Genomic DNA, 26,159 nt, shown 5'->3' with positions numbered 1-26,159 from the left:
AGACATGATTTCACACTAACATATTTCATATTAAATTGATTTATACACATCTTTTCTCTGCTTATTTTTTGGCCATGCTCCACATTAATATTTTAATTCAAGTATGCTATATTATGTATTATTTATACAATCATATCTGGGTAACCAATCAGAAATGGGATGGGCAGGGTCAAGTTGGAATTGGATAGGATGAATCGGAATAAATGGTATAGACAGGACAGAGATTCCCACCCCCACAAAAGTATCAATTCTAATAATTAACATTTTTAATTATGTCACTTTTTATAACATTTAGATGATCTTTCCTTGCTTCATATTAAATCCTTTCTATTGCACTTTTATATTCCTTTTCTGCTTCATAATAAAGTCCAATCAATCGCTGACTACACATATGAATGGGACATAGTCAGCTGTCATTGGCAGTCTATTGGCCTTTTCTATCATATATCAGTTTTTTTCAAAGAAATGTACTTTTACCACTTCTAATCAAGTTTAACTATAGCAAAATTTAATGTTCATTGCATTAATAAGACATATTTTCACATGAACAATTATTTCATATTGAATTTATACCAAATCCATACTCTGCTTATTTTGTACCCATGATCTACACAAGAGTGGTTCCAGAATCAATAATTATTCCATTTAAGAAAATAGACTGAATCTGTAACAATATTATAAACGTCTCCCAAAAACTCATGTTTTCAATCTTTTCCATCATATACGTATATTTACTTACAAAGAAGTGTACTTTTATCCATTCTTATAAAGTGTTACTATTGTGACAATTGCATGCATAAGACATATTTTCATACCAACATATTTCATACTAAATTCATCTATACACATCTCCCTGCTTATTTTGTGGCCATGCTCTATATTAATATTTTAATTCAAATATGATATATATTATTTGTACAGACATATCTGGATTACAAATCAGGAATGGGATGGGCCAGGTCAAGATGAAATGGGGTAAGGACTGATGGGAAGGAACTGGACTACAAAGGACACAGATTCCCACCCCAACAAAAAGTATCAATTCCAATGATTAAAATTTTTATGTTCTTTCTTCACTTTAAATACTACAAATGAACACAGTCACTTTTTTCACAGACATTCTTCATACTTTTCTGGGGGAAATCCAGTACTGCTTCTTTGGCTTGCCTTGACACTGGACACCATTTTCCTGCTTCAACTTGCAGCTCAAACTGAAGAAAAATGGACTGGTATAAGTACTTTAAATAAGCACGGCAACAAGAAATATAAATTACTCCTGTAATTCTGCATATATGTACCAAGTAGAATAACATATTACCTTTCAAACAATTCTTTTTCCAGACTTTTCAAAATATCGTTGGAGCGTAACTTCTGAAAACTGTACAAGTGTGGTTCCAGATTGAATAACTATTCCACTTCAGATAATAAACTATTTATAATAATATTAAGAATGTCATGAAAAATTCATGTTTTCAACCTTTTCTATCATATACATACATCTACTTATAAAGAAGTGTACTATTAACACTTCATATAACGTGTGAATATAGAAAGTGTCAATTGGATGAATAAGACATGATTTCACACTAACATATTTCATATTAAATTGATTTATACACATTTTTTCTCTGCTTATTTTTTGGCTATGCTCCAGGTTAATATTTTAATTCAAGTATGCTATATTATGTATTATTTATACAATCATATCTTGGTAACCAATCAGAAATGGGATGGGCAGGGTCAAGTTGGAATTGGATAGGATGAATCGGAATAAATGGTATAGACAGGACAGAGATTCCCACCCCCACAAAAGTATCAATTCAAATAATTAACATTTTTAATTATGTCACTTTTTATAACATTTAGATTATCTTTCCTTGCTTCATATTAAATCCTTTCTATTGCACTTTTATATTCCTTTTCTGCTTCATAATAAAGTCCAATCAATCGCTGACTATACATATACATAGTCAGTTGTCATTGGCAGTCTATTGACCTTTTCTATCATATATACATTTTTACAAAGAAATGTACTTTTACCACTTCTAATCAAGTTTAACTATAGCAAATGTTCATTGCATTAATAAGACATATTTTCACATGAACAATTATTTCATATTGAATTCATTTATACAAATCCATTCTCTGCTTATTTTGTTCCCATACTCTACAAGAGTGGTTCCAGATTCAATAATTATTGCTTTTTGTACTTTTAGCATGTGTAAATGTTGAGTTCTGCTCAACCCGGGGCTAGAGGGCGTGGACGGTAGCATGCATTTCCACTACCGTCCATGAACAGGCTCAATCAAACCTAGCCTGCAACATTTTCGTTTTTGTCGTGTTGAGCGACCTGTGAAGTTTCCACTTTTCTCTATTTCCATATAAGATAATAGACTGAATCCATAACAATATTATAAACATTTCCAAAAACTCATGTTTTCAACCTTTTCTATCATATACATATATTTACTTACAAGGAAGTGTACTTTTATCAATTCTTATAAAGTGTTACTATTGTATGTGTCAATTGCATGCATAAGACATATTTTCATACTAACATATTTCATATTAAATTCATCTATATACATCTCTCTGCTTATTTTGTGGCCATGCTCTATATTAATATTCATCTATATACATCTTTCTGCTTATTTTGTGGGCATGCTCTATATTAATATTTTAATTCAAATGATATATATTATTTGTACATTCATATCTGGATTACAAATCAGGAATGGGATGGGCCGGGTCAAGATGAAATGGGGTTAGGACTGATGGGAAGGAACTGGACTACAAAGGACACAGATTCCCACCCCCACAAAAAGTATCAATTCCAATGATTAAAATTTTTATGTTCTTTCTTCACTTTAAATACTACAAATGAACACAGTCACTCTATTCACAGACATTCTTCATACTTTTCTGGGGAAAATTCAGTACTGCTTCTTTGGCTTGCCTTGACACTTGACACCATTTTCCTGCTTCAACTTGCAGCTCAAACTGAAAAAAAAAATTGGACTGGTATAAGTACTGTAAATAAGCATGGCAACAAGAAATATAAATTACTCCTGTAATTCTGCATATATGTACCAAGCAGAAAACATATTACCTTTCAAACAATTCTTTTTCCAGACTTTTCAAAATATCGTTGGAGTGTAACTTCTGAAAACTGTACAAGTATGGTTCCAGATTTAATAATTATTCCACTTCAGATAATAGTTTCTATCCATAATAAAATTATGAATGTCTTGAAAAATAGGTGTTTTCAACCTTTTCTATCATATACATATATCTACTTATAAAGAAGTGTACTATTAACACTTTATATAATGTGTGACTATAGAAAGTGTCAATTGGATGAATAAGACATGATTTCACACTAACATATTTCATATTAAATTGATTTATACACATCTTTTCTCTGCTTATTTTTTGGCCATGCTCCACATTAATATTTTAATTCAAGTATGCTATATTATGTATTATTTATACAATCATATCTGGGTAACCAATCAGGAATGGGATGGGCAGGGTCAAGTTGGAATAGGATAGGATGAATTGGAATAAATGGTATAGACAGGACAGAGATTCCCACCCCCACAAAAGTATCAATTCTAAAAATTAACATTTTTCTGTTATTTCTTCACTTTAAATACTATAAATGAATACAGTCACTTTTATGGGTCACATGTACATCAGAATATCCTCTCTTCATTCTGAGAAAATCCAGTCCGTCCACTGCACTTAAATAAAATCCAAGTCGATTGCACTTTGATGTTTCTTCCTTTCTCCATAATAAAATTGAATCAATTGCACTTTAATGTTCCTTCCTTATGTTCTTTCTTTTCTTCCTGAGAAAATCCAGTCAATCAGAATTGATGTTGTTTCTTCCTGTCCTGATACCATATAAATCATAACATTTAAATGATCTTTCCTTGTTTCATGGATGTCTCTTCCTTTCTTCATAAAGTCCTGTCCACTGCACTTTGATATTCATTTCTTGCTTCATAATATAATTCAGTCAAATGAATTTTGATATTCTTTTCTTACTTCATAATAAAATTCAGTCCACTGCTTTGTGATATCCCATTCTTGCTTCATAATAAAATCCAGTTAACTGCATAATGATGCTCTTTCTTGCAAAGTGATATGTTTGTTCTTTTGCTGCCTTAAACTTTTTACGTTCTTTCTTCACTTAAAACACTACAAATGAACACAGTCACTTTTTTCACAGACATTCTTCATACTTTTCCGGGGAAAATCCAGTACTGCTTCTTTGGCCTGCCTTGACACCATTTTCCTGCTTCAACTTGCAGCTCAAACTGAAGAAAAAATGGACTGGTATAAGTTCTGTAAATAAGCATGGCAAAAAGAAATATAAATTAGTAATTCTGCATATATGTACCAAGCAGAAAAATATTACCTTTTATACAATTCTTATTCCGTATTTTTCAAAATAACGCGAGAGTGCAACTTCCAAAAAAGCTGTACAAGCGTGGTTCCAGATTTAATAATTATTCCACTTCAGATAATAGACTGTATCCAAAATAATACATTTGTATTATGAACGTCCCGAAAAATTCATGTTTTTTCAACCATATACATACATCTGCTTATAAAGAAGTGTACTTACACTACTTTATATAAAGTGTGAATACAGAAAGTGTCAACTGCATGAATAAGACATGATTTCACACCAAGACATTTCATATTAAATTGATTTATACACATCTTTTCTCTGTTTATTTCGTGGCCATGCTCTACATTTATATTTTAATTCAAATATATGTTATATTATATATTATATGTACAATCATATCTGGGTAACCAATCAGGGATGGGATGGGCAGGGTCAGGATGAAATTAGGATGAATGGAAAGAAATGGTATACACAGGACAGAGATTCCCACCCCCACAAAAAGTATCAATTCCAATGATTAACATTTTTATGTTATTTTTTCACTTTTAACACTACAAATGAATACAGTCACTTTTATGGGTCACATTAACATTAAGATATCCTCTCTTCACTCTGAGAAAATCCAGTCCGTCCACTGCACTTACATAAAATCCAAGTCGATTGCACTTTGATGTTTCTTCCTTGCTCCATAATAAAATTGAATTAATTGCACTTTTATGTTCCTTCCTCATGTTCTTTCTTTTCTTCCTGAGAAAATCCTGTCAATTAGAATTGGATGTTGTTTCTTCTTGTCCTGAAACAATTTAATTCATAACACTTTGATAATACTTCCTTGCTTTATGTTAAATCCAGTTAATTGCACTTTGATATTCCTCTACTGCTTCATAATAAAGTCTAATTGATCACTGACTGTACATATAAACGTGACATAAAGTCAGTTGTCATTGGCAGTCAGTTGATATGGAAGAAATGCAAATCCTCACAATCCCTGATTCCATCTCTCAAAACAGAGAGGAACAACCATCATCTTAACATTGCCGGCACAATGTTGCAGACCAGTCGCTCCAAAAAACGCCACAATCTAGCGGACATATAGACACCGGATTGTCCTCGAAGGCAACGTTAGCATGTCTCAATCAATAGTAAAGGAATCTGTCAGGGCTTTGCACCTGTAGCAAAAAGCAACTCTGCCAATCTTTTGAAGCAACATCTTCTCCCAAGTAGTCTCCAGTCCATTGCACTTTGATGTCTCTTCCTTTCTTCATAATAAAATTCCATTCACTGTACTTTGATGTTCCTTTCTTGTGTCATAATTCAATCCAGTCCTCTGCACTTTAATATTCATTTCTTGATTCATAATAAATTCCTGTCCACTGCACTTTGATGTCCCTTTCTTGCTTCATAATAAATTCCAGTTCACTGCATAATAATGCTCTTTCATACAAAGTGATATAATCTATTTAAGTTCGATGGTCTTCTTTTGCTGTCTTAAACTTTTTTGTTCTTTCTTCACTTTAAACACTGCAAATGAACACAGTCACTTTTTTCACATTCTTCATACTTTTCCAAGGAAAATCCAGGACTGCATCTTTGGCTTGCCTTCAAACTTGACACCATTTTCCTGCTTCACCTTGCAGCTCAAACTGAATGAAAATGAACTGGTATAAGTACTGTAAATAAGCATGGCAACAAGAAATATAAATTACTCTTGTAATTCAGCAATATGTAAGAAAGAGAAAAACATAATTACCTTTAAAAAATTCTTTTCAAAATATCGCGAGAGTGTAACTTCCGAAAAAAACTGTACAAGCGTGGTTCCAGATTTAATAATTATTCCACTTCAGATAATAGTTTCTATCCATAATAAAATTATGAATGTCTTGAAAAATTCAAGTTTTCGACCTTTTTTTATCATATACATACATACATTTGCTTATAAAGAAGTGTACTTTTACCACTTCATATAGTGTAAATATAGAAAGTGTCAATTGCATGAATAAGACATGATTTCACACCAACATATTTCATAGTAAATTGATTTATACACATCTTTCTCTGTTTATTTCGTGGCCATGCTCTACATCTATATTTTAATTCAAATATATGTTATATTATATATTATATGTACAATCATATCTGGGTAACCAATCAGGGATGGGATGGGCAGGGTCAGGATGAAATTAGGATGAATGGGAAGAAATGGTATACACAGGACAGAGATTCCCACCCCCACAAAAAGTATCAATTCCAATGATTAACATTTTTATGTTATTTTTTCACTTTTAACACTACAAATGAATACAGTCACTTTTATGGGTCACATTAACATTAAGATATCCTCTCTTCACTCTGAGAAAATCCAGTCCGTCCACTGCACTTAAATAAAATCCAAGTCGATTGCACTTTGATGTTTCTTCCTTGCTCCATAATAAAATTGAATTAATTGCACTTTTATGTTCCTTCCTCATGTTCTTTCTTTTCTTCCTGAGAAAATCCTGTCAATTAGAATTGGATGTTGTTTCTTCTTGTCCTGAAACAATTTAATTCATAACACTTTGATAATACTTCCTTGCTTTATGTTAAATCCAGTTAATTGCACTTTGATATTCCTCTACTGCTTCATAATAAAGTCTAATTGATCACTGACTGTACATATAAACGTGACATAAAGTCAGTTGTCATTGGCAGTCAGTTGATATGGAAGAAATGCAAATCCTCACAATCCCTGATTCCATCTCTCAAAACAGAGAGGAACAACCATCATCTTAACATTGCCGGCACAATGTTGCAGACCAGTCGCTCCAAAAAACGCCACAATCTAGCGGACATATAGACACCGGATTGTCCTCGAAGGCAACGTTAGCATGTCTCAATCAATAGTAAAGGAATCTGTCAGGGCTTTGCACCTGTAGCAAAAAGCAACTCTGCCAATCTTTTGAAGCAACATCTTCTCCCAAGTAGTCTCCAGTCCATTGCACTTTGATGTCTCTTCCTTTCTTCATAATAAAATTCCATTCACTGTACTTTGATGTTCCTTTCTTGTGTCATAATTCAATCCAGTCCTCTGCACTTTAATATTCATTTCTTGATTCATAATAAATTCCTGTCCACTGCACTTTGATGTCCCTTTCTTGCTTCATAATAAATTCCAGTTCACTGCATAATAATGCTCTTTCATACAAAGTGATATAATCTATTTAAGTTCGATGGTCTTCTTTTGCTGTCTTAAACTTTTTTGTTCTTTCTTCACTTTAAACACTGCAAATGAACACAGTCACTTTTTTCACAGACATTCTTCATACTTTTCCAAGGAAAATCCAGGACTGCATCTTTGGCTTGCCTTCAAACTTGACACCATTTTCCTGCTTCACCTTGCAGCTCAAACTGAATGAAAATGAACTGGTATAAGTACTGTAAATAAGCATGGCAACAAGAAATATAAATTACTCTTGTAATTCAGCAAATATGTAAGAAAGAGAAAAACATAATTACCTTTAAAAAATTCTTTTCAAAATATCGCGAGAGTGTAACTTCCGAAAAAAACTGTACAAGCGTGGTTCCAGATTTAATAATTATTCCACTTCAGATATAGTTTCTATCCATAATGGATGTCATGAAAAATTCAATTTTATAGGATGAATGGGAAGAAATGGTATACACAGGACAGAGATTCCCACCCCCACAAAAAGTATCAATTCCAATGATTAACATTTTTATCTTATTTTTTCACTTTTAACACTACAAATGAAAATAGTCACTTTTATGGGTCACATTAACATCAAGATATCCTCTCTTCACTCTGAGAAAATCCAGTCCGTCCACTGCACTTAAATAAAATCCAAGTCGATTGCACTTTGATGTTTCTTCCTTTCTCCATAATAAAACTGAATCAATTGCACTTTTATGTTCCTTCCTCATGTTCTTTCTATCCTTCCCAAGAAAATCCAGTCAATTAGAATTTGATGTTGTTTATTTCTGTCCTGAAACAGTTTAATTCATAACACTTTGATAATCCTTTCTTGTTTATGTTAAACCCAGTCGATTGCACTTTGATATTCCTCTACTGCAAAGAGCAACTCTGCCAATCTTTTGAAGCAACATTCTCCAGTCCATTGCACTTTGATGTCCCTTCCTTGCATTTCATAATAAAATTCCATTTACTGCACTTTGTTCCTTTTCTCGATTCATAATTAAATCCAGTCCACTGCATTTTAATATTCCTTTCTTCCTTCTTAAAAAAATCTCGTCCACTGCACTCTGATGTCCCTTTTTTTGCTTCATAATAAAATCTTGTCCACTGTTGTTTGATGTCCCTTTCCTGCTTCATAACAGAATTCAGTTAACTGCATTATGATGCTCTTTCTTGCAGCCTGCAATGGTCAGAATAAATTATTACATTAAATACTACAAACAAGAACATGCACAAACTTTTTTTTTTTTTTTTTTTTTTTTTTTTTTTTTTTTTTTTTTTTTTTTTTTTTTTTGTATTTTTTGTAAAAGCAACAATCACACCACACACACTACAATACAAAACAAGCACACATGACTTTTAACACCTTCTTTTCACTCCTGGAAAAAAAACCAGTACCGTGCATAGAAGATAGTTACCATAAATACTAATTTTGCAGGGTCCTGGAAATTGCTGGGTCCTGGGAAAATCCAGTACTGCACGCAATGTTTGCCATCATTAACAAAGCCTCCTTGGCTAATATAGTATTGTCTTAAGTATTTATAGTACACATAGTGTTACTGGTAACATATAACACAAGCTTTCTAACTCCACATACACAAACAACATACACATACAACAACAACAATCACACCACACACACTACCATACAAAACAAGCACACATGACTTTTCACACATTCTTCTTTTCACTCCTGGAAAAAAACCAGTACCGTGCAAAGAAGATAGTTACCATAAATACTAATTTTGCAGGGTCCTGGAAATTGCTGGGTCCTGGGAAAATCCAGTACTGCATGCAATGTTTGCCATTATTAACAAAGCCTCCTTGGCTAATATAGTATTGTCTTAAGTATTTATAGTACACATAGTGTTACTGGTAACATATAACACAAGCTTTCAAACTCCACATACACAAACAACATACACATACAACAACAACAATCACACCACACACACTACCATACAAAACAAGCACACATGACTTTTCACACATTCTTCTTTTCACTTCCTGGAAAAAAACCAGTACCGTGCATAGAAGATAGTTACCATAAATACTAATTTTGCAGGGTCCTGGAAATTGCTGGGTCCTGGGACAATCCAGTACTGCATGCAATGTTTGCCATTATTAACAAAGCCTCCTTAGCTAATTTAGTATTGTCTTTTAAGTATTTATAGTACTGGTAACATATAACACAAGCTTTCAAACTCCACATACACAAACAACATACACATACAACAACAACAATCACACCACTTAACTAAGAAATGGTTTCAAAGAACTGGCAAGAAATCTGACTGTTTGGTATACATTTAACACCTTGAATAAATGTAGTTTGGGCATGATTTACAGATAGATATGATAATGATGATGAGTAATGATGATAAGAATGATGATAAAATAGATGAAGATGAGGAGGAGGAGGAGGAGAACGAAGTGGAGGATGATGATGATGATGAATAGAGAAGATGAAGATGAATAGAGATGATGGTGATGAATAGATGATGATGACGATGAATAGATGATGATGATGAATAGAGATAATGATGATGATAAGTAGATGATGATGAATGGATGATGATAATGATAAATGGATGATGCCAATTCTGTTTCCTTGGAAAATCCACATTCACCGGTGGTTTTGCCCAACTCCCCTCCTAAGACCCTGACAACTATCGGCAAACTTTTAGTCTTTTAAAATAAACTGAGAAATGGTTGTGATTATAAAACATGCTATATTCAAATTTATTATTATTAGTAGTAGTATTTGGTTATCAGAGATGAGCTGTCATCTTCAGTCATGTTCTGCAAGAGCTGAGCAGGCTAAGGTGTTGGTCTATAGGCATGTTTCTTTGTCATGGCCACAGATTCACTTCCCGTCAATCTAATTTCTCTTTTAAGAGAAAAAAGACAGCCCCCAACGGCAAGGAAACAGCAGCCATGACCAGAAAAATGCAAACAAACCGTCACATAAGCCTACTCGACCAACGCAGAACATGATGGAAAATAAGAGTACATCTTTGATCATGTTCTAAATCTTGATGCTGACAAATGGCATGGGACAGAGGAGGGGAGGGGGGATTGGGACTAACCAACAAGTGTCTGTAGAAAAATCAAGTACTGATGACTAAACAGATGATGATGATAGATAGAGAAGATGATGATGAATAGAGATGATGGTGATGAATAGATGATGATGATGATGAATAGATGATGATGATAGACGATGATGATGATGAATAGAGATGATGATGATAAGTAGATGATGATGAATGGATGATGATAATGATGAACAGATGATGATGCTGGACAGATGATGATGATAATGAGTAGATGATGATAAATGGATGATGATGATGAAGATGATGATGATGAAGATTGGATGATGATGAATGGATGATGATGATGATAAGTGGATGATGATGATGGATGATAATGATGAATGGATGATTATAATGATGAATGGATGATGATGAACAGATGATGATAATGTATGATGATGAAGTAGCTTAATGTTAAAGTATACTAAACACCCTTATTTCTGTCATGTTCTCCTCAACCACAAGAAGGGAGGAGGTGTGAGGCCATTGGCTAATCATAGGACTTAACCCCCCTGCCCCAAATAATCTGCATAGGCACATGAGGTCGACGGGGCCTAGCTGACCTGCGTGGGACAAAAACCTGTACATCTAACTCTGGCCTACCCTCAGGATTAACCTCTAATCCCTGTACCACCCCTCCCAGAGACTCCCTGTCTCTGGTGTTCCCTGGGAAAACCTGGGATACCTGTGGCACAAAAGGATCGGGCACCTCTACCTCTGGGACAAAAAGAGGTGGGAGAGGCACCTCTACCTCAGGTACAAAAGGGAAAGAATCCGGCTGGGGTACAGGACCCACCTCATGCTCCACAGGATGGCCATCCTGAGGAGCCCCTTCCCCAATACCTTCGACGTCAGCGGCGGGCGTATCCTCTGGGATTACCGCAACATCTACAACAGGGCGGACGGGGTCCTGGCTAGCGAAGGGAGTCACCTCAGTAGACAGCTCCTCCGTCACAGCCAAAGCAACGACCTCATCACTACCGGGAGGTAGTGCCCTCATAGCCTCGGTCACCTCAGTACCTGAAAGTAGAAAAAATATGTAATAAGAAAAAAGCAGCCTTGATTTTGTACACAATGCTCTAGTCATAAATTTAATCCTGAAACTTATGTAACTGTTGTAACAAGACTTTCAAATCCATCATCTCTTAAATATGATGAGCCTTCAGAGCACACATTTTTAATACCAGCACCCCATTAACCAAAATTAGGAAATCATTGTGATAATTATCAGCAAAAGTAGCAAACTCTTCAGCAACAAAAAACAACAACATCACCTTAAACAATATACATGTAAACAATTCCACATTTTTACTATCTTGGCACATTGTACATACTAAACAGGTAATACCTGGTTATTGATATGGAATACAATGCCATTAAAATCACTAGCAGCAACCACAGCCAATTCCACATTTTAATCTTCCTAAGAATATTCTCACTTTCAAATTGATAGCACCTTGTAAATTATCAGAAATTTTGTTTAAGTATCATCATCAGCATCACCTCCAAAAGTTAGCAGCAGTAACTGTATCATCAGCAGCAGCAGCATTAAAATTTCTAAGAATAATCTTGATATTAAATTGACAATTATGCATAGTAAATTATTTAGCATTGTGACTTTGTTTCTATCATGAACATCTTGATCATCATTTTCACCTTTTCAGACCAGTGACAATAACAGATGAATAATTAAGAATTCGAAGCAGCAGTCATCATTACTAGACCAGTGACAATAACAGATGAATAATTAAGAATTCAAAGCAGCAGTCATCATTACTATCATCAATATCAGCGGCAGCAGCAACAGCGATAACACAAGTGTAAACAGTTCCCAAATTCTGCATCATCATCATCTACAGTAGCAGTAATAGTCACAACAAGAGTCACAGGAGACAGCATGCTCGACTATTTCGATGTTTGACAGTGAAACTGGGCACATTTGAGGAAACTGGAGCCCGTCACTCCAGTGTGGAGCGAATGAGTGAGTCTTCAGTCATATTAAAGTGTGACACATCTTCTCAATATGGTTAACATTTGTGTCAAATTATTTTCAAATCCCTTGATAAATGGCACAGTTATGGACCAGACAAGAAACACCTTTGACTTCTAAGTGTGACATTGACCTTGGAATTAGGGGTCTGGGTCTTGCACATGACACCTCATTTCAATATAGGGAACATTTATGCTATATAATTTCAAAATCCCTTTATCAATGGCAGAGTTAAGGACTTACCAAGAAGAAGACCATGTTAACCTTTGACTTGTAAGTGTGACCTTGACCTTGGGGCTAGGGGTCTGGGTCTTGCTCATGACATGTCGTCTTATTATGGTGAACATTTATACCAAGTAATTTTAAAATCCCTTCATCAATGGCAGAGTTATGAACCGGACAAGAAACAGAGCAGCAATCACAACAACAATCACACTAATTCCACATTATACATTATCAAGCAACAGTTTCAATGTCGAACTGATATTGCAATACAAAGTTACAGTCATCATCATAAGCAGCAGCAATGGCAGTCATGAAAACAAGCATAAAACCCACATTGTGAACCTTCAATCAGGATTATCTAGATCAGATTCATTTGCCATACAATGTTATAGTCATCATCATCCAACACCAGTCACAACAGCAAGCATAACAAGAGCTGTCCATAAGACAATCAATGCTCGACTATTCATATTATTGTCCCAGAAGCAGGAAAATGGTACCCTACATGTTAAAATATTTACAGAGTTTCAATCCAGTATCTGCATTAGTTTTGGAGATAGTAATTTGCATGCAAAATTTTAAACAGATGTTTTATGTTGAAAAGGGGACGTAATTTGACCAAAATGCATGTCAGAGTTATAGAACATGATGCAATCAACTACTTTTATAATCCCAAAGGCAAATGTGAAGTTTCAATTTAATATCATTCTGCATTTGTTCTGCAGATAGTAACTTGCATGCAAAACTTTAACCAGAATTTTCTAATTCCAAAAGGGGGCATTTGTGCCAAGTCATCAAAATCCCTCCATGCATGAAGCATCATTGAATTTAACCTTTGACCTCCAAGTGTGACCTCGACCTCTGAGATAGGAACCTGTGGTTTGTACATGACACTCCATCTCACTGAGGTTAACATTCATGCCAAATATAAACGAGATTGCTCCATGCATGTCAAAGTTATGGTCCGGACAAACAAATCCAGACAGACGCACGCATGCACTGACACACGCATGCACGTACACCGAACAGCCATTTGGACATCTATGTCTTCGCTTCTGCAAGCTGGCTCAACAATAAATTATCTTTCGGAAGTGTGCAGGTTCTTCAATAATGTAGACCAAACCACACAGATCCCCTAAACTTTTCTGTCTGTACTATGTTTAGATTTTAATACAAATGAAATATTTTTATGTTAAAAAGTAGAGTACACTTTGAAATAAGAACAAACTCCAGTGTAGATTATTATTAGTCTGCACATCCATGCAGTCTGATCAAGATCTGCAATGTTTGCCATTCAGTCACTAGTAATCTTTTCTTAAGTCTCTGATGAATGTCAATTATTGAACAGATTATAAATAATCACTGTTCAATGTACACAGAAATAATCACTGTTCAATGTACACAGAAATAAACGCTGTTCAATGTACACAGAAATATCAATTCAGTGACTATAAATTTTTATTTAAAAAATGTTTTACTTCTCCTGAAGTTTGAAAACTGGAGTTAACGGCACTGTCTTCCAGATTTTGGCTAAAAAATATCTTTCTTTCAAATTGAAGTTTGGTCATATCATGAAAATTAGAATACCTGAATGAAATTTTGTTTCTAAGCTGTTTTTAAAATGCTAAATCATGAAAAACAAGAGCACCGCCAAGCGGGGCAATATATGCCCGAAGGGTTACATCAGAGGATGAGAGCAAAATTTAAAGAATTTGACTGTTGAAGCCCAAAGCACAGGAACAACAGAAAGAAGAAATTCAAAAAAAAACAGGAGCTGTCACTAATGGTGACAAATGACCCCCCCACCACCCCCACACCTTAGGGGGCATGGGGCATAACAAAATTTCTAAGTCCATAAAAATTTTTTTACCAGGTAATGTTATGTCAAAATATATCTAACTAGATGCCCACGGGCAATATGTCGAGCCCGCCAGCTGTCAAAAGGACTGGGAGTTTTACAGGACACTCCTAAAAAAAATCTAAAAAAAAAAAAAAAAAAAAAAAAAAAAAAAAATTCTAAGTCCACACAAAATCCGCACCAGTAGAGATAGGTCAAAATACACCTGAAAATTGGATGTAACATGCATGATGTACTACAGAAAAGTGGTCTTGATTTTTCCCTACGACCAGTAATAAAAAAGTTTCAAATATAAGCTATTTATAGTAACAACGAAGGGAAGTAATTCTAGGATCTTGCGCATGACACTCCGTCGCATGATGATGAACAATTGTGCCAAGTTACATCAAAATCCCTCTACGCATCAAAAAGAAATGCTCCAGACAAAGTCATTCTTGTATCTGACTTTTGACCTCTAAGTGTGACCTTGACCTTAGACCTAGGGACTTGGTTCTTGTGCAGGATACTCAGTCTTATGATGGTGAACAATTGTGCCAAGTAACATCAAAATCCCTCCATGCATGAAGAAGAAATGCTCCGGACAAAGTCAGTTTTTAATTTGACCTTTGACCTGTAAGTGTGACCTTGACCTTTGAGATAGGAACCTTGGGTTTGCACATGACACTCCGTCGCACTGAGGTTAACATTCATACCAAATATAAACAAGATTGCTCCATGCATGTCAAAGTTATGGTCCGGACAAACAAATCCGGACGCACGCACGCACGCACAGACATTTGGACAACTATGTCTTCGCTTCCGCAAGCCGGCTCGACAAAAATTGGATGTACCATCCATGTTGTACAACGGAAAAGTGGTCTTGGTTTTCCACTACTGCCAATAGTAAAAAAAGTTTCAAAATAAACTATTTAAAGTAACAAGACAGGGAAGTAATTAGAAAAACAATTATTGTAAGAGAACAGAAAGGGATCTGCCAAATAAAAACAAGAGCACTGCAATGCATAGCAATATACACAAAGCAAAGTCATGTATGACCTTTCACTCCTAAGTGTGACCTTGACCTTGAAGCTAGTCATCCGAAACGAGAACTCTGTACGTCGTATCAGTGTGGTGAACATTTGTGCCAAGTTTCTTTGAAATCCTTCAAGCAGTTCAAGAGTTACAGAGCAGACAAGAAACACACTCATAAGACCTTTGACCCCTAAGTGTGACCTTGACCTTGAAATGAGACATCCAAAACATGTGCTCTGCACGTCGTCTCAGTGTGGTGAACATTTGAGTCAAGTTTCTTTGAAATCCTTCAAGGGGTTAAGAGTTACAGAGCGGACACGAAATTGCCAACGGACAGACGGACACGGGACCATAACATAATATGTCCCTTCGGGAGTATAAAAGATGTCCCTGTTGGAAATCAAACCTGGACTGCCACGACAATAGAGAAGTTTTCCACTGTTGTTACCAATAAAGCTACGGAGGATTTAGTGATACAGATATTTATAATCAAGGCAGTTAATTACCTAGAGTAAAGTGTTACATCGTAAAAAGTAGTAAATACAACAGTTACTAATACTCCTGTGTTTCCGTAACATATAGTCGGTCAGTAATTAAGTTAAAAATATAACATTTATTTCAAGATATGTAAAAAAAAATGTTGTCATCAAACGTTCTGGAGGCCAGTGCCTTTAACCTGGTAACGATATATATGATTTGATTGTTATGTTTTATATATAATGCCAAAATGATTATATAAAACAAGAGGGCCATGATGGCCCTATATCGCTCACCTGGTTAAATGGTTGCTATGAAGATTTGCATTTAAGCTTGACCCGGGGTCATGATTTGAACAAACTTGGCAGAGATCCACTAGGCAATGCTACACACCAAATATCTAAGCTCTAGGTCTTCTAGTTTATTTCTAGACATTTTTTGGAAGATTTTCCTATGACCAATCAAATAACCCCTGTGGCGGGGCCAATTTGACGCCAGGGGTCATGATTTGAACAAAGTTTGTAGAAGTCTACGTGAATGTTATATATCAAATATCTAAGATCTAGGCCTTCTGGTTTATTTTTAGCAAATTTATGAAGATTTCCCTATGTACAATGGGATGGGGTCAATTTGACCCTGCAGAGGGGGGGGGGGGGGGTGTTCAAGATTTGAACAAATTTTGTAGAGGTCCACCAGGCAATGCTACATGTCAAATATCTAAGCTCTAGGCCTTCTGGTTTATTTTATGAAAATTTTGAAGATTTTTCTATGTACAATCAAGTTATCCCATGGGACGGGGTCAATTTGACCCTGGGGGTCATGATTTGAACAAATTTTGTAGAAGTCTTCTAGGCAATGCTACATGTCAAAAATCTAAGATCTAGCCCTTCTGGTTTATTTTTAAAAAAATGTTAAAGATTTTCCTATGTAAAATCAAGTGACCCCTAGGGCGGGGTCAACTTTGACCCCGGGGGTCATGATTTGAACAAATTTTGTGGAGGTCCACTAGGCAATGCTACATGTTAAATATCTAAGCTCTAGGCCTTCTGGTTTATTTTTAGAAAATTTTTGAAGATTTTCCTATGTAAAATCAAATGATCTCTGGGGCGGGGTTAATTTTAACCCCGGGTGTCATGATTTGAATAAATTTTGTGGAGGTCCACTAGGCAATGCTACATGTCAAATATCTAAGCTCTAGGCCTTCTGGTTTAGTTTTTAAAGAAATTTGAAGATTTTCCTATAGAAGTCTATGTAAAATCAAGTGACCCCTGGGGTGGGGTCAATTTTGACCCCGGGGTCATGATTTGAACAACTTAAGTAGAGGTCCACTAGGCAATGCTACAAGTCTATATCTAAGCTCTAAGGCTTCTGGGTTTTGAGAAGAAGGTTTTTTTAAGATTTTCCTTTCGGTTGCCATGGCAACCAGAGTTCTTAGTGGAATTAAAGTCTTTGAACAATTTTGGAAGGGGGCCACCCAAGGATCATTCCTGTGAAGTTTGGTGTAAATCTGCCCAGTGGTTTTAGAGAAGAAGATTTTTTAGAAATTGTTGACGGACACACGACGGACATCAAGCGGTCACAAAAGCTCACCATGAGCCTTTGGCTCAGGTGAGCTAATAATAAGGTGTGAACATATGGCAGGACAATGCAGTTAAACTGTCTGTAATTTTTTTTTACAATTTACATAGTCATAACTGCTGTTGTAACAGTACAGAAAGGATTAAAAAAAGTGGCAAAAGTTACACAATTAGTTAAATATAGTTATCAAACCACATATAGCTGGCAAAAATAGTTACCTGAATGGTGTGTCATCACAGTACAGAAGACATTGAAACAAGTGGCAGAAGTTACAAGTTATACAAGTTACTGACAAAAAGTTTGACCTTTGAGCTCAGTATGTGACCTTGATAGACCAGGTTTATGTGCTCTGCACATCATCTCATCCCTATCTACCTACAAACCAAGTTTTAAGTCAATACCTTGCATGTTTATGGATTTATGCTCCAGACAAAAAATATGTTGGCTAATTTTTAACTTTCAGCACAGTTTGTGACCTTGACCTTTGCCCTACAGCCGGTTTAAGTGCTCTACACAGCTTCTTATTGCCATGTACCCTTGTCCCAAGTTTGAAGTCAATAGTCACAGATAAACATAGAATCACATATTATTTCCTGTTGTTGTTTTTTTGTTTTTTTTTTCTCAAAACAGATAAATAATAAAATGGAAAAGAAAAAACTACCCTTCAAGGCAAAAGAGTCAATATATGTAATCATTTTAGAGGAAATTATTACTCATACTTTGAAGTTTCACTGAATCAAGATACTCGATCATTTATTCCAGGGTTTTTTTTCGGGCGTTTTTATAGCCGTTATTGGCTATTCCAATGCAAAAGGTAATATTTCCAAAATGTGCAAAAATTCCCATCTACATTGAGAAAAATTTCATCAAATTGCACAAACGATTGACCAAATTATGGACAATTTGTAAGGCAGTGTTTTAAAGAGTCTTACATTGTGAAACAATCATGAAAAGTGTTAAACAAATCTTTACTATATCTTGAGACTAATATTTCCAATTTGGAACATTACGCGTTAAATTACCCATATTGGGTATAGCATGTCAAATCAAAAGAAAAAGCCTAGTATTTCACCTATTCCTACCGTTACACTATGTTTATTCATCAATATTTTTTAAAGCTGTATTGACTTTAAAAAGTGCAAATTGACTTTGAATTTGAATTTTTTGGCTCAATTTCACACTTGAAAAATTGAACTATACCTTATCAGCCACGCTGGACAAAAACATAAAAACGCTGGAAATTACCATGCAAATCGGTTAGGTAAAGTTTTTATTATTCATTAAGCCAATCTCAAATCAGCTTGACAATTTTGTTGAAAATACATGGCTACATTTAAAACTCTGGGCTGAAATGATGTTGTTTTAGAATCCTTAACAATTCTTCCGTTTGAAAAATCGAACAAAAATCAAAGATTCATGCAGTTAGAACAACCTGTGAAAACTTGTGTGAAGTTTCCAAGTTCTACTTCTGATTAAATATATAGCTGTTAAGTAGCATGGCTGAAAAAAATGGACTGTTGAATTCCACTGTATGCAGTTGGCCAAAATGTAAAATTATTAATGTAAGCCATGTCATTACTCGACAAAACTGTCGTTGAAAAATAACAAATTTGCAAGAATTGCTTCCTTTAATAGATAGTTAAATGAAACCTTTACATGATTTACGTGGATCACTTTTCAGAGGTTTTTTGACCAGCGGGCATCAGGATAGCAGGTTATCAGTGTGAATTTTAGAAAGTATTTGACATTGTCCATGTTTTACAATAAATAAATCGTATTTGACTTCATAATGTATTCCAGTTGATAAGACACATATGACCTTCACTTTAACCATAATCTATCTAAGAATCATAAAAGCCTGTTAAATTATTTGCTATCATCATCCCGCAAATCTTACGACATATGAACCTTCACTAAAACAATGTCTATTTAAGAATGATAAGCATGTTATCTATTTTAAAGCAAACAGTTTGCAACAGCATTTGTATCATCTTTATCATCATCGTCACCATCTTTATTCAAATCATAATCAACAGCAACAACCAGTTGTTCAACATTCCTGTAACTTCCAGTTAAACATGTAGTAATCTATAGATTTTAAAGCTAACAGTTAGGCCTCACCAAGTTAATAAGTTGTTCATCGGATTTGCCGCTCGTATATTTTCAGAAACACACAGAAATTATTTTTTTGCTTTTGGCACACGCTCACCCCATTGAAAAAAAATCAAGCCAAAATTTTTTGGTGGACTACTTTAAATGGACATAGTGACCCTCCGTGCATTATTTCATCACGAGCCGGCACCTGGGTAGAACCACCGACCTTCCGTAAGCCAGCTGGATGGCTTCCTCACATGAAGAATTCAACGCCCTGAGTGAGGCTCAAACCCACATCAATGAGGGGCAAGTGATTTGAAGTCAACGACCTTAACCACTCGGCCACGAAGGGTCATAATAGACAAAAGCTTTGAATTTTAGTAACATACCTATTGAACCCTATAAAACTTTAGCCAAATATTCTAAGTTAAAAAGGGGCATAACTCAGTCATATTAAATCAGAGTTATAGGGATTATTTCCCCAGGTGTAGACTTTGATAGTAAATATCTGTTTTATGTTTCAATCAAAAGATTTAATTGTAACAAAGATATTAAACTTTATCAAAAAACTTCGAAAAGTCAAAAGAATGCAACATTGTTATATATATTACATATTTTCTAGCAGCATTTTCAAATTAAAGCATATTAATCATTCAATTACACACATGCTGTATGCCAATATTATTACCTTTTTTCCCTAGTTCACTTTGCAGTGCATCTGCAGGTCAAATCTTTTCAATCCCATTTGAATTATTTTTAATGCAAAATGGCGTATACATTCAATTTTAGGGTTTTTATTAGTCACTCGAGAACCAAATCAAGGCAAGTGTATTTCTTTGCTCTTCCCTTGCTCCTGAGTTTAACAGAAACCAAAAACCATTTAAATTATTTTTTAGCTCGCTGCCTCAATTTTTTCTGGAAAAAAAGAGCTATCGGATGACAGGGCGCTCCACTATTCAATGAATTTATTGAAGAATGGGGTCAAAATATTACCACAGATTTTCAGACAAAAGGATCGAAATGAGCTGTCCTTAAGACAGCCAACCTCGACTATTCGAAATATTGACCCAGAAGCAGGAAAATATTAATGTTAAGATTAAGTTCAAAAGGGGACATAATTTGACCAAAATGCACATCAGAGTTATTGGACTTGATGCTATCAACTATTTTTATAACCCCGAAGGCACATGTGAAGTTTCAATTCAATATCTTCATTAGTTTTGGAGAGTGACTTGAATGTAAAACTTTAACCAGATTTTTTTATGTCCAAAAGGGGGCATATTTTGCCAAAGGTACATGTCAGAGTTATGGGACTTGAGCCAGTGAGGTTGGTAATTGATCTAGAAAATCAAAAAATAAGTTTCAAATCTATATGCCTTTAAGTAACAGCTGTATGTACTTGCACCCAAAACTTTAACCAGGATTTAAGAAAATAAGGAAAATAGCTCTACAGAGCAAAGAAACTGAGGACTATTTGTATCCGCCATTATGCGACTTCCATTTTTTTTCGCGCCATTTTTCTATTGAGTGTCTGTATGCCTATAAGAAAAACTTTTTTCCCTGACACTGTGCCAGTTTCATTTGAAATGTACAAGAAACCCAAATGCATGAAAAAATACAAATCTATATGACTTTTGGTAACAGCTGTATGTACTTGCATACAAAACTTTAACCAGGATTTTCTAAGTCCAAAACGTGGCATAATTTGGCTAAAATGCAGGTGGGAGTTATGGGACCTCATGCTGTCAACTAGTTTATAACCCCGAAGACACATGTGAAGTTTCAATTCAATATCTGCATTAGTTTTGGAGATAGTAACTTGCACGTAAAACTTTTACCAGAATTCTAAAAGGGGAGAGTTATGGAACTTGACCCAGTGAGGTTGGTAATTGACCTAGAAAAAGAAAAAAACAGGTTTCAAAGCTTTATCTCAAAAGACTTTGTCAAAATGTGGACTGGTACGAAAAACTTGACCAAGATTTCTAAGTCACAAAGGGCCATAATTCAGCCAAAATCCATAATGGAGTTATGTACACTTGCCTATAACTGGACATGTTGATGGTAAACAAGTGTAGAAAGTTTCAAAGCTATATCTCAAAAGACTTTGTCAAAATATGAACTGGTACAAAAAACTTAACCATGATTTCTAAGTCAAAAGGGGCCATATTTCAGCCAAAATCCTTGATGGAGTTATGTACACTTGCCTTTAACTGGACATGGTGATGGTAAACAAGTGTATGTTTCAAAGCTTTATCTCAAAAGACTTTTTAAAAATGTGGACTAGTACGAAAAACTTCACCAAGGTATGAAGCCGACACCGTGGTGAGCAGGATAGCTCTACTAATTCTTCAAATAGTCGAGCTAAAAACTGATGAACAACTTTTCAATTAGGTGTGGCCTTAGCAGCAGCATTTGCATCTATCTTTAATATTTGGATATATGATATTACACCATTACTTTTGCAGGTGAAAATTATCCTGAACCTTAGCATCACCATCACCATCCACAACAGTAACACTAACTATATCTGAACACCAGTCAATAATTGTAAGAATCATAAAAGCCCGCGGCCTATTTAAAATCTTACATCATCTTGATGCTAAATTAACTAGAAACCTTACCATCATCAACATGACACTAAAATACATGTCTCTTCTTAAAAAAAGCTAACAGCTGATAATCTATTTAAAGGCACTGACCTTAGATTTGCCTAAAAATAATCTTTCTTTCAAATTGAAGTTGGGTCGTATTATGAACATTAAAATACGAGTTTTTGTTTCTAAAATATTTTATAATTCCAAATCAAGAAGAAAAGATGACCATGTTGGGAATCGAACCCCAGTCCACAGCAGCAATAAAGATATTTTCCCTTCATCATAATAAATAGCGTTATGACATGAATTTTATGGCTTCAAAATATATTTATAATCGAGACAATTTACCTGGGGTAAAGCGTTAACATTACAAGCACTTTTCAAATTTCATCATTAAAAGTAGTAACAGCAAATTTTCATGTGTTTCCGCATATAGTTTGTCTGTAATTAAGTTTTAAAACATTCTTAAGAAATATAGCATTTATTTCCAGACATATCTAAAAATATCTAGATTTTCTTTTTTGTCCAACGAACCTGCGGCTAGCCACTTTAAAACCTATAATGCTGCCATGTCACTATCAACAAACTTTCAAACAAGATGTTACAACAATAATCAAATATCAAACATATTATATATATCAGAATCATAAAATCCTGTAACATTTTTAAACAAGAGGGTCATGATGACCCTGGATTGCTCACCTCAGTCAGAGCTCCAGATAAGATGCGTATTTGCGTAAATACATTTTGAAATTTACAAAAAACGCATTTAAAATCAAACCTACGCGTACTGATACGCATTGAAAAAACGGGATACGTATTTTACTCGATTTAAGTGCGTAATCCAATTTTATCGTAAATCAAGCACATCCTTTTTGTAATCGAGTACAACAAACAAAATGGTGTCTCATAAAAAAGCAAACGCAAACGATATCGTAAAATAATGCCATTTTCTTCTTCAAGTATATTAGTGTGTGACAGGAGATGACTCGGACAATGCCTATCGCTAAGCATTTGATGTATGATATATAATGGGTAACTGTTGAAAAAGCCGAAGCACATACATGTTGGTGTTTCTGAAAAAAACATTGACAGTCAAAGTATCACTGGCTGTTGATATATGGCAGTGGTCAGTAACTGAAATTAAGATGTAATGTATGCAGTAAACTAAATGTTAAAACTATTTGAATGAAGGCTCAAAAATATTCAGGAAAACAGCACTGGTCAACAAAGGCACTTCAGCGGAGCACATGAATATCAGAAAATTATAAATACAAACAGTTATTATTATTACCCTTTTAAATGATTTCGAATTCTGAAAAACCATTTAGAATTCTAAAATACCCTTTTGAAAAAACATCTAGGAGTAAAATACCATTTGAAAAAAAAACTAGGGGGTAAAATACCCTTTAACCTAAAATCTTATCTGGAGCTCTGTCAGTAATATAAGCTACATGTTCCAAATGTCAAACTAATGTGGGGTGGGACCAATTTTACCCCGGGGGTCATGATTTGAACAAAGTTTGTAGAAGTCTACTAGGCAATGTTACATATCAAATATCTAAGACCTAGGCCTTCTGGTTTATTTTTAGCAAATTTATGAAGATTTCCATAATGTACAATCAAGTAACCTCTGGGTCTGGGTCAATTTGACCCGGGGAGGGGCGGGGGAAGGGGCGCAGGGGTCATAAGTTTATGGACGGACAACGAACGATTGACGACGGGTGGTGAGTGATCAGAAAAAACTAACAGAATTAAATTATCAGTGACTTTGGTACTTTATCATCAGCAGCAGCATCAAGTTGTTATTACAACACTTTGTAAAAATGAATCTTTCCTATTTTTAACGATCATTATAACCCAGAACCATGATATGATATTATCAGCAGCTTTGGCATCATCATAATCAAAAATAATAATAACAACAGATACACCAAATTTTATCAACATCATTTTCACCCCCTATATAGCCTGAAATTAATTTAAAAGCTCGCATCATTGTGATGAAAATTATCAGGAACATCACGATGATCTCTCCTACAGAAGACCTATGTTTTATCTTTATATTGGTTGGACATGGCATATTATCGCTTAGCATAAATTTTAGAAAAGGGATCTGCGTCAATGTTATGTTCATTTCAACAACGAGGATGGTATCTGCTCGATTGACAGAAACAATGAGAATGCCTTCCAAAAAACGCTATAATTTTACTTTGCTTCCAATTTTTGTGGAACAAAAGCAATGGCTAACACACAGAATGCTTGCTTTTTTTTCTTAACAACAATTTCCTAATTTAATCCTAAATAATACCATTATTTATGCAAATAGATAGCATCGCCTCAAAATATCTTCATTTTCACGACAAATTATAAAGATACAGTAAGGCTTACTGAGTAAGCCTGTCTAAAATTTGACATGGATATAGTAACACTGGCAACAGCTTTCACAGAAGCGGTGGTTCCAACGCCGCAGCTGTGTAGGATTCGTCGCTGAAGCGGTGGAGAAATATGGCCGACTGACTACATTTATGCTATCACCGGTACGTTTTCTACTTGTTTAGTGGTGCAATTCTTTGTCATTATTGTAAACACTTCTGTACACTTTGAAGAGGGACTGCCGTTTTTGTAGAATTCCCATTAAAAATGGTAAAATCTTGTACAAAACGACCCCTGAGCCCATTTTCAGCAAATCGTAAGTTCGGCACTGTCAAACAAAAAATATTTCTTTGTCTAAAGGTGAATATTCATTACAGGCATATGAAAAAATCGACCAAAAATGATTCCAACACAGTGTGCGGTGGGTACAGTTGCAACGCATTACGTGGATCTTGTTACTTTAATGTTCGTTATGGACTTTTAACTTAAGTAAACAGCATTTTCCTGAGATTTTGATTGGGGTAAGGTCCATGAAATGACTTTGACATCAGACAGCAACAGAAACTTAATGTTTAGTAATAATATACTATTGATTTGCACTTCTGTTCTGTTGAATCTGAGGCCCAAGCGTTCTTGAGTTATCATTCGGAAACCGTTTAACGTCCAGGGTCACTCTGACCTTGACCTTCGACCTACAGATCTCAAAATCAATAGGGGTCATCTGCTGGTGATGACCAACCTTCCTATAAACTTTCATGATCCTAGGCCTAAGTGTTCTTTAGTCATCAATGATCATCTGGAAACTGATTGGTCTACATACAGACTGACCGACAGACAGACAGACTGACTGACATCTGCAAAACAATATACCCCTCCTCCTTCGAAGGGGGGCATAATAAAATGATATTGTTGAAGGAGAGGTAAATTAGCCTACTTGTAAAATGTCTTAACTCCAGTAACACAGCTGCTCAATGGCATTTTGTTATGGCATGCTACATATTACTATTAGTAATTGTACTGTACTTCAGTCAAGTTGGTTTATCATATGATGCCATGTGGTCAAATCAAAAAATTAATATTGTCACTTGATATTATGCATTTACTGATGTGAATCAATGTCATATTTATTCTAAACATTCAGTTTCTGTTGCTATCTAATGTCAAAGTGATTTCATGTTCCTACCAAATCAAAATTCTGGGAAAATGCTGTTTACTCCAATTTAAGGTATTAGGCCCCTAATAATAATG

At 35.0% G+C, this 26,159-nt stretch overlaps 1 protein-coding gene across 25 annotated transcripts in view; it reads right to left on the bottom strand.

Annotated features, from left to right (window-relative positions):
- Positions 1–26,159, bottom strand: part of LOC123553825 (uncharacterized) — a 62,162-nt gene that overhangs the window by 29,301 nt on the left and 6,702 nt on the right. For 12 of the 25 annotated variants that reach the window (XR_008371822.1, XR_008371826.1, XR_008371829.1 and 9 more), the window contains exons 2-3: positions 11,552–11,728; positions 831–8,790 (exon numbers count right to left, since the gene is read on the bottom strand). Coding sequence is in view for 3 of the 25 variants with exons in the window: in XM_045343488.2 (XP_045199423.1) it covers positions 8,756–8,790; positions 11,552–11,728 (212 nt within the window). In the remaining 22 variants the exon portion in view is untranslated. Of the gene's footprint in view, positions 1–830; positions 8,791–11,551; positions 11,729–26,159 lie in introns of those variants that run through there. The other 13 variants (XR_008371834.1, XR_008371838.1, XR_008371836.1 and 10 more) reach the window with 8 other exon arrangements.

Source organism: Mercenaria mercenaria, chromosome 7, assembly GCF_021730395.1.
Source record: "Mercenaria mercenaria strain notata chromosome 7, MADL_Memer_1, whole genome shotgun sequence".
In the NCBI taxonomy this organism is placed as follows: Eukaryota; Metazoa; Mollusca; class Bivalvia; order Venerida; family Veneridae; genus Mercenaria; species Mercenaria mercenaria.
The sequence above is the reverse complement of the archived record's forward strand: the minus strand, read 5'-3'. Positions and strand labels throughout refer to the sequence as shown.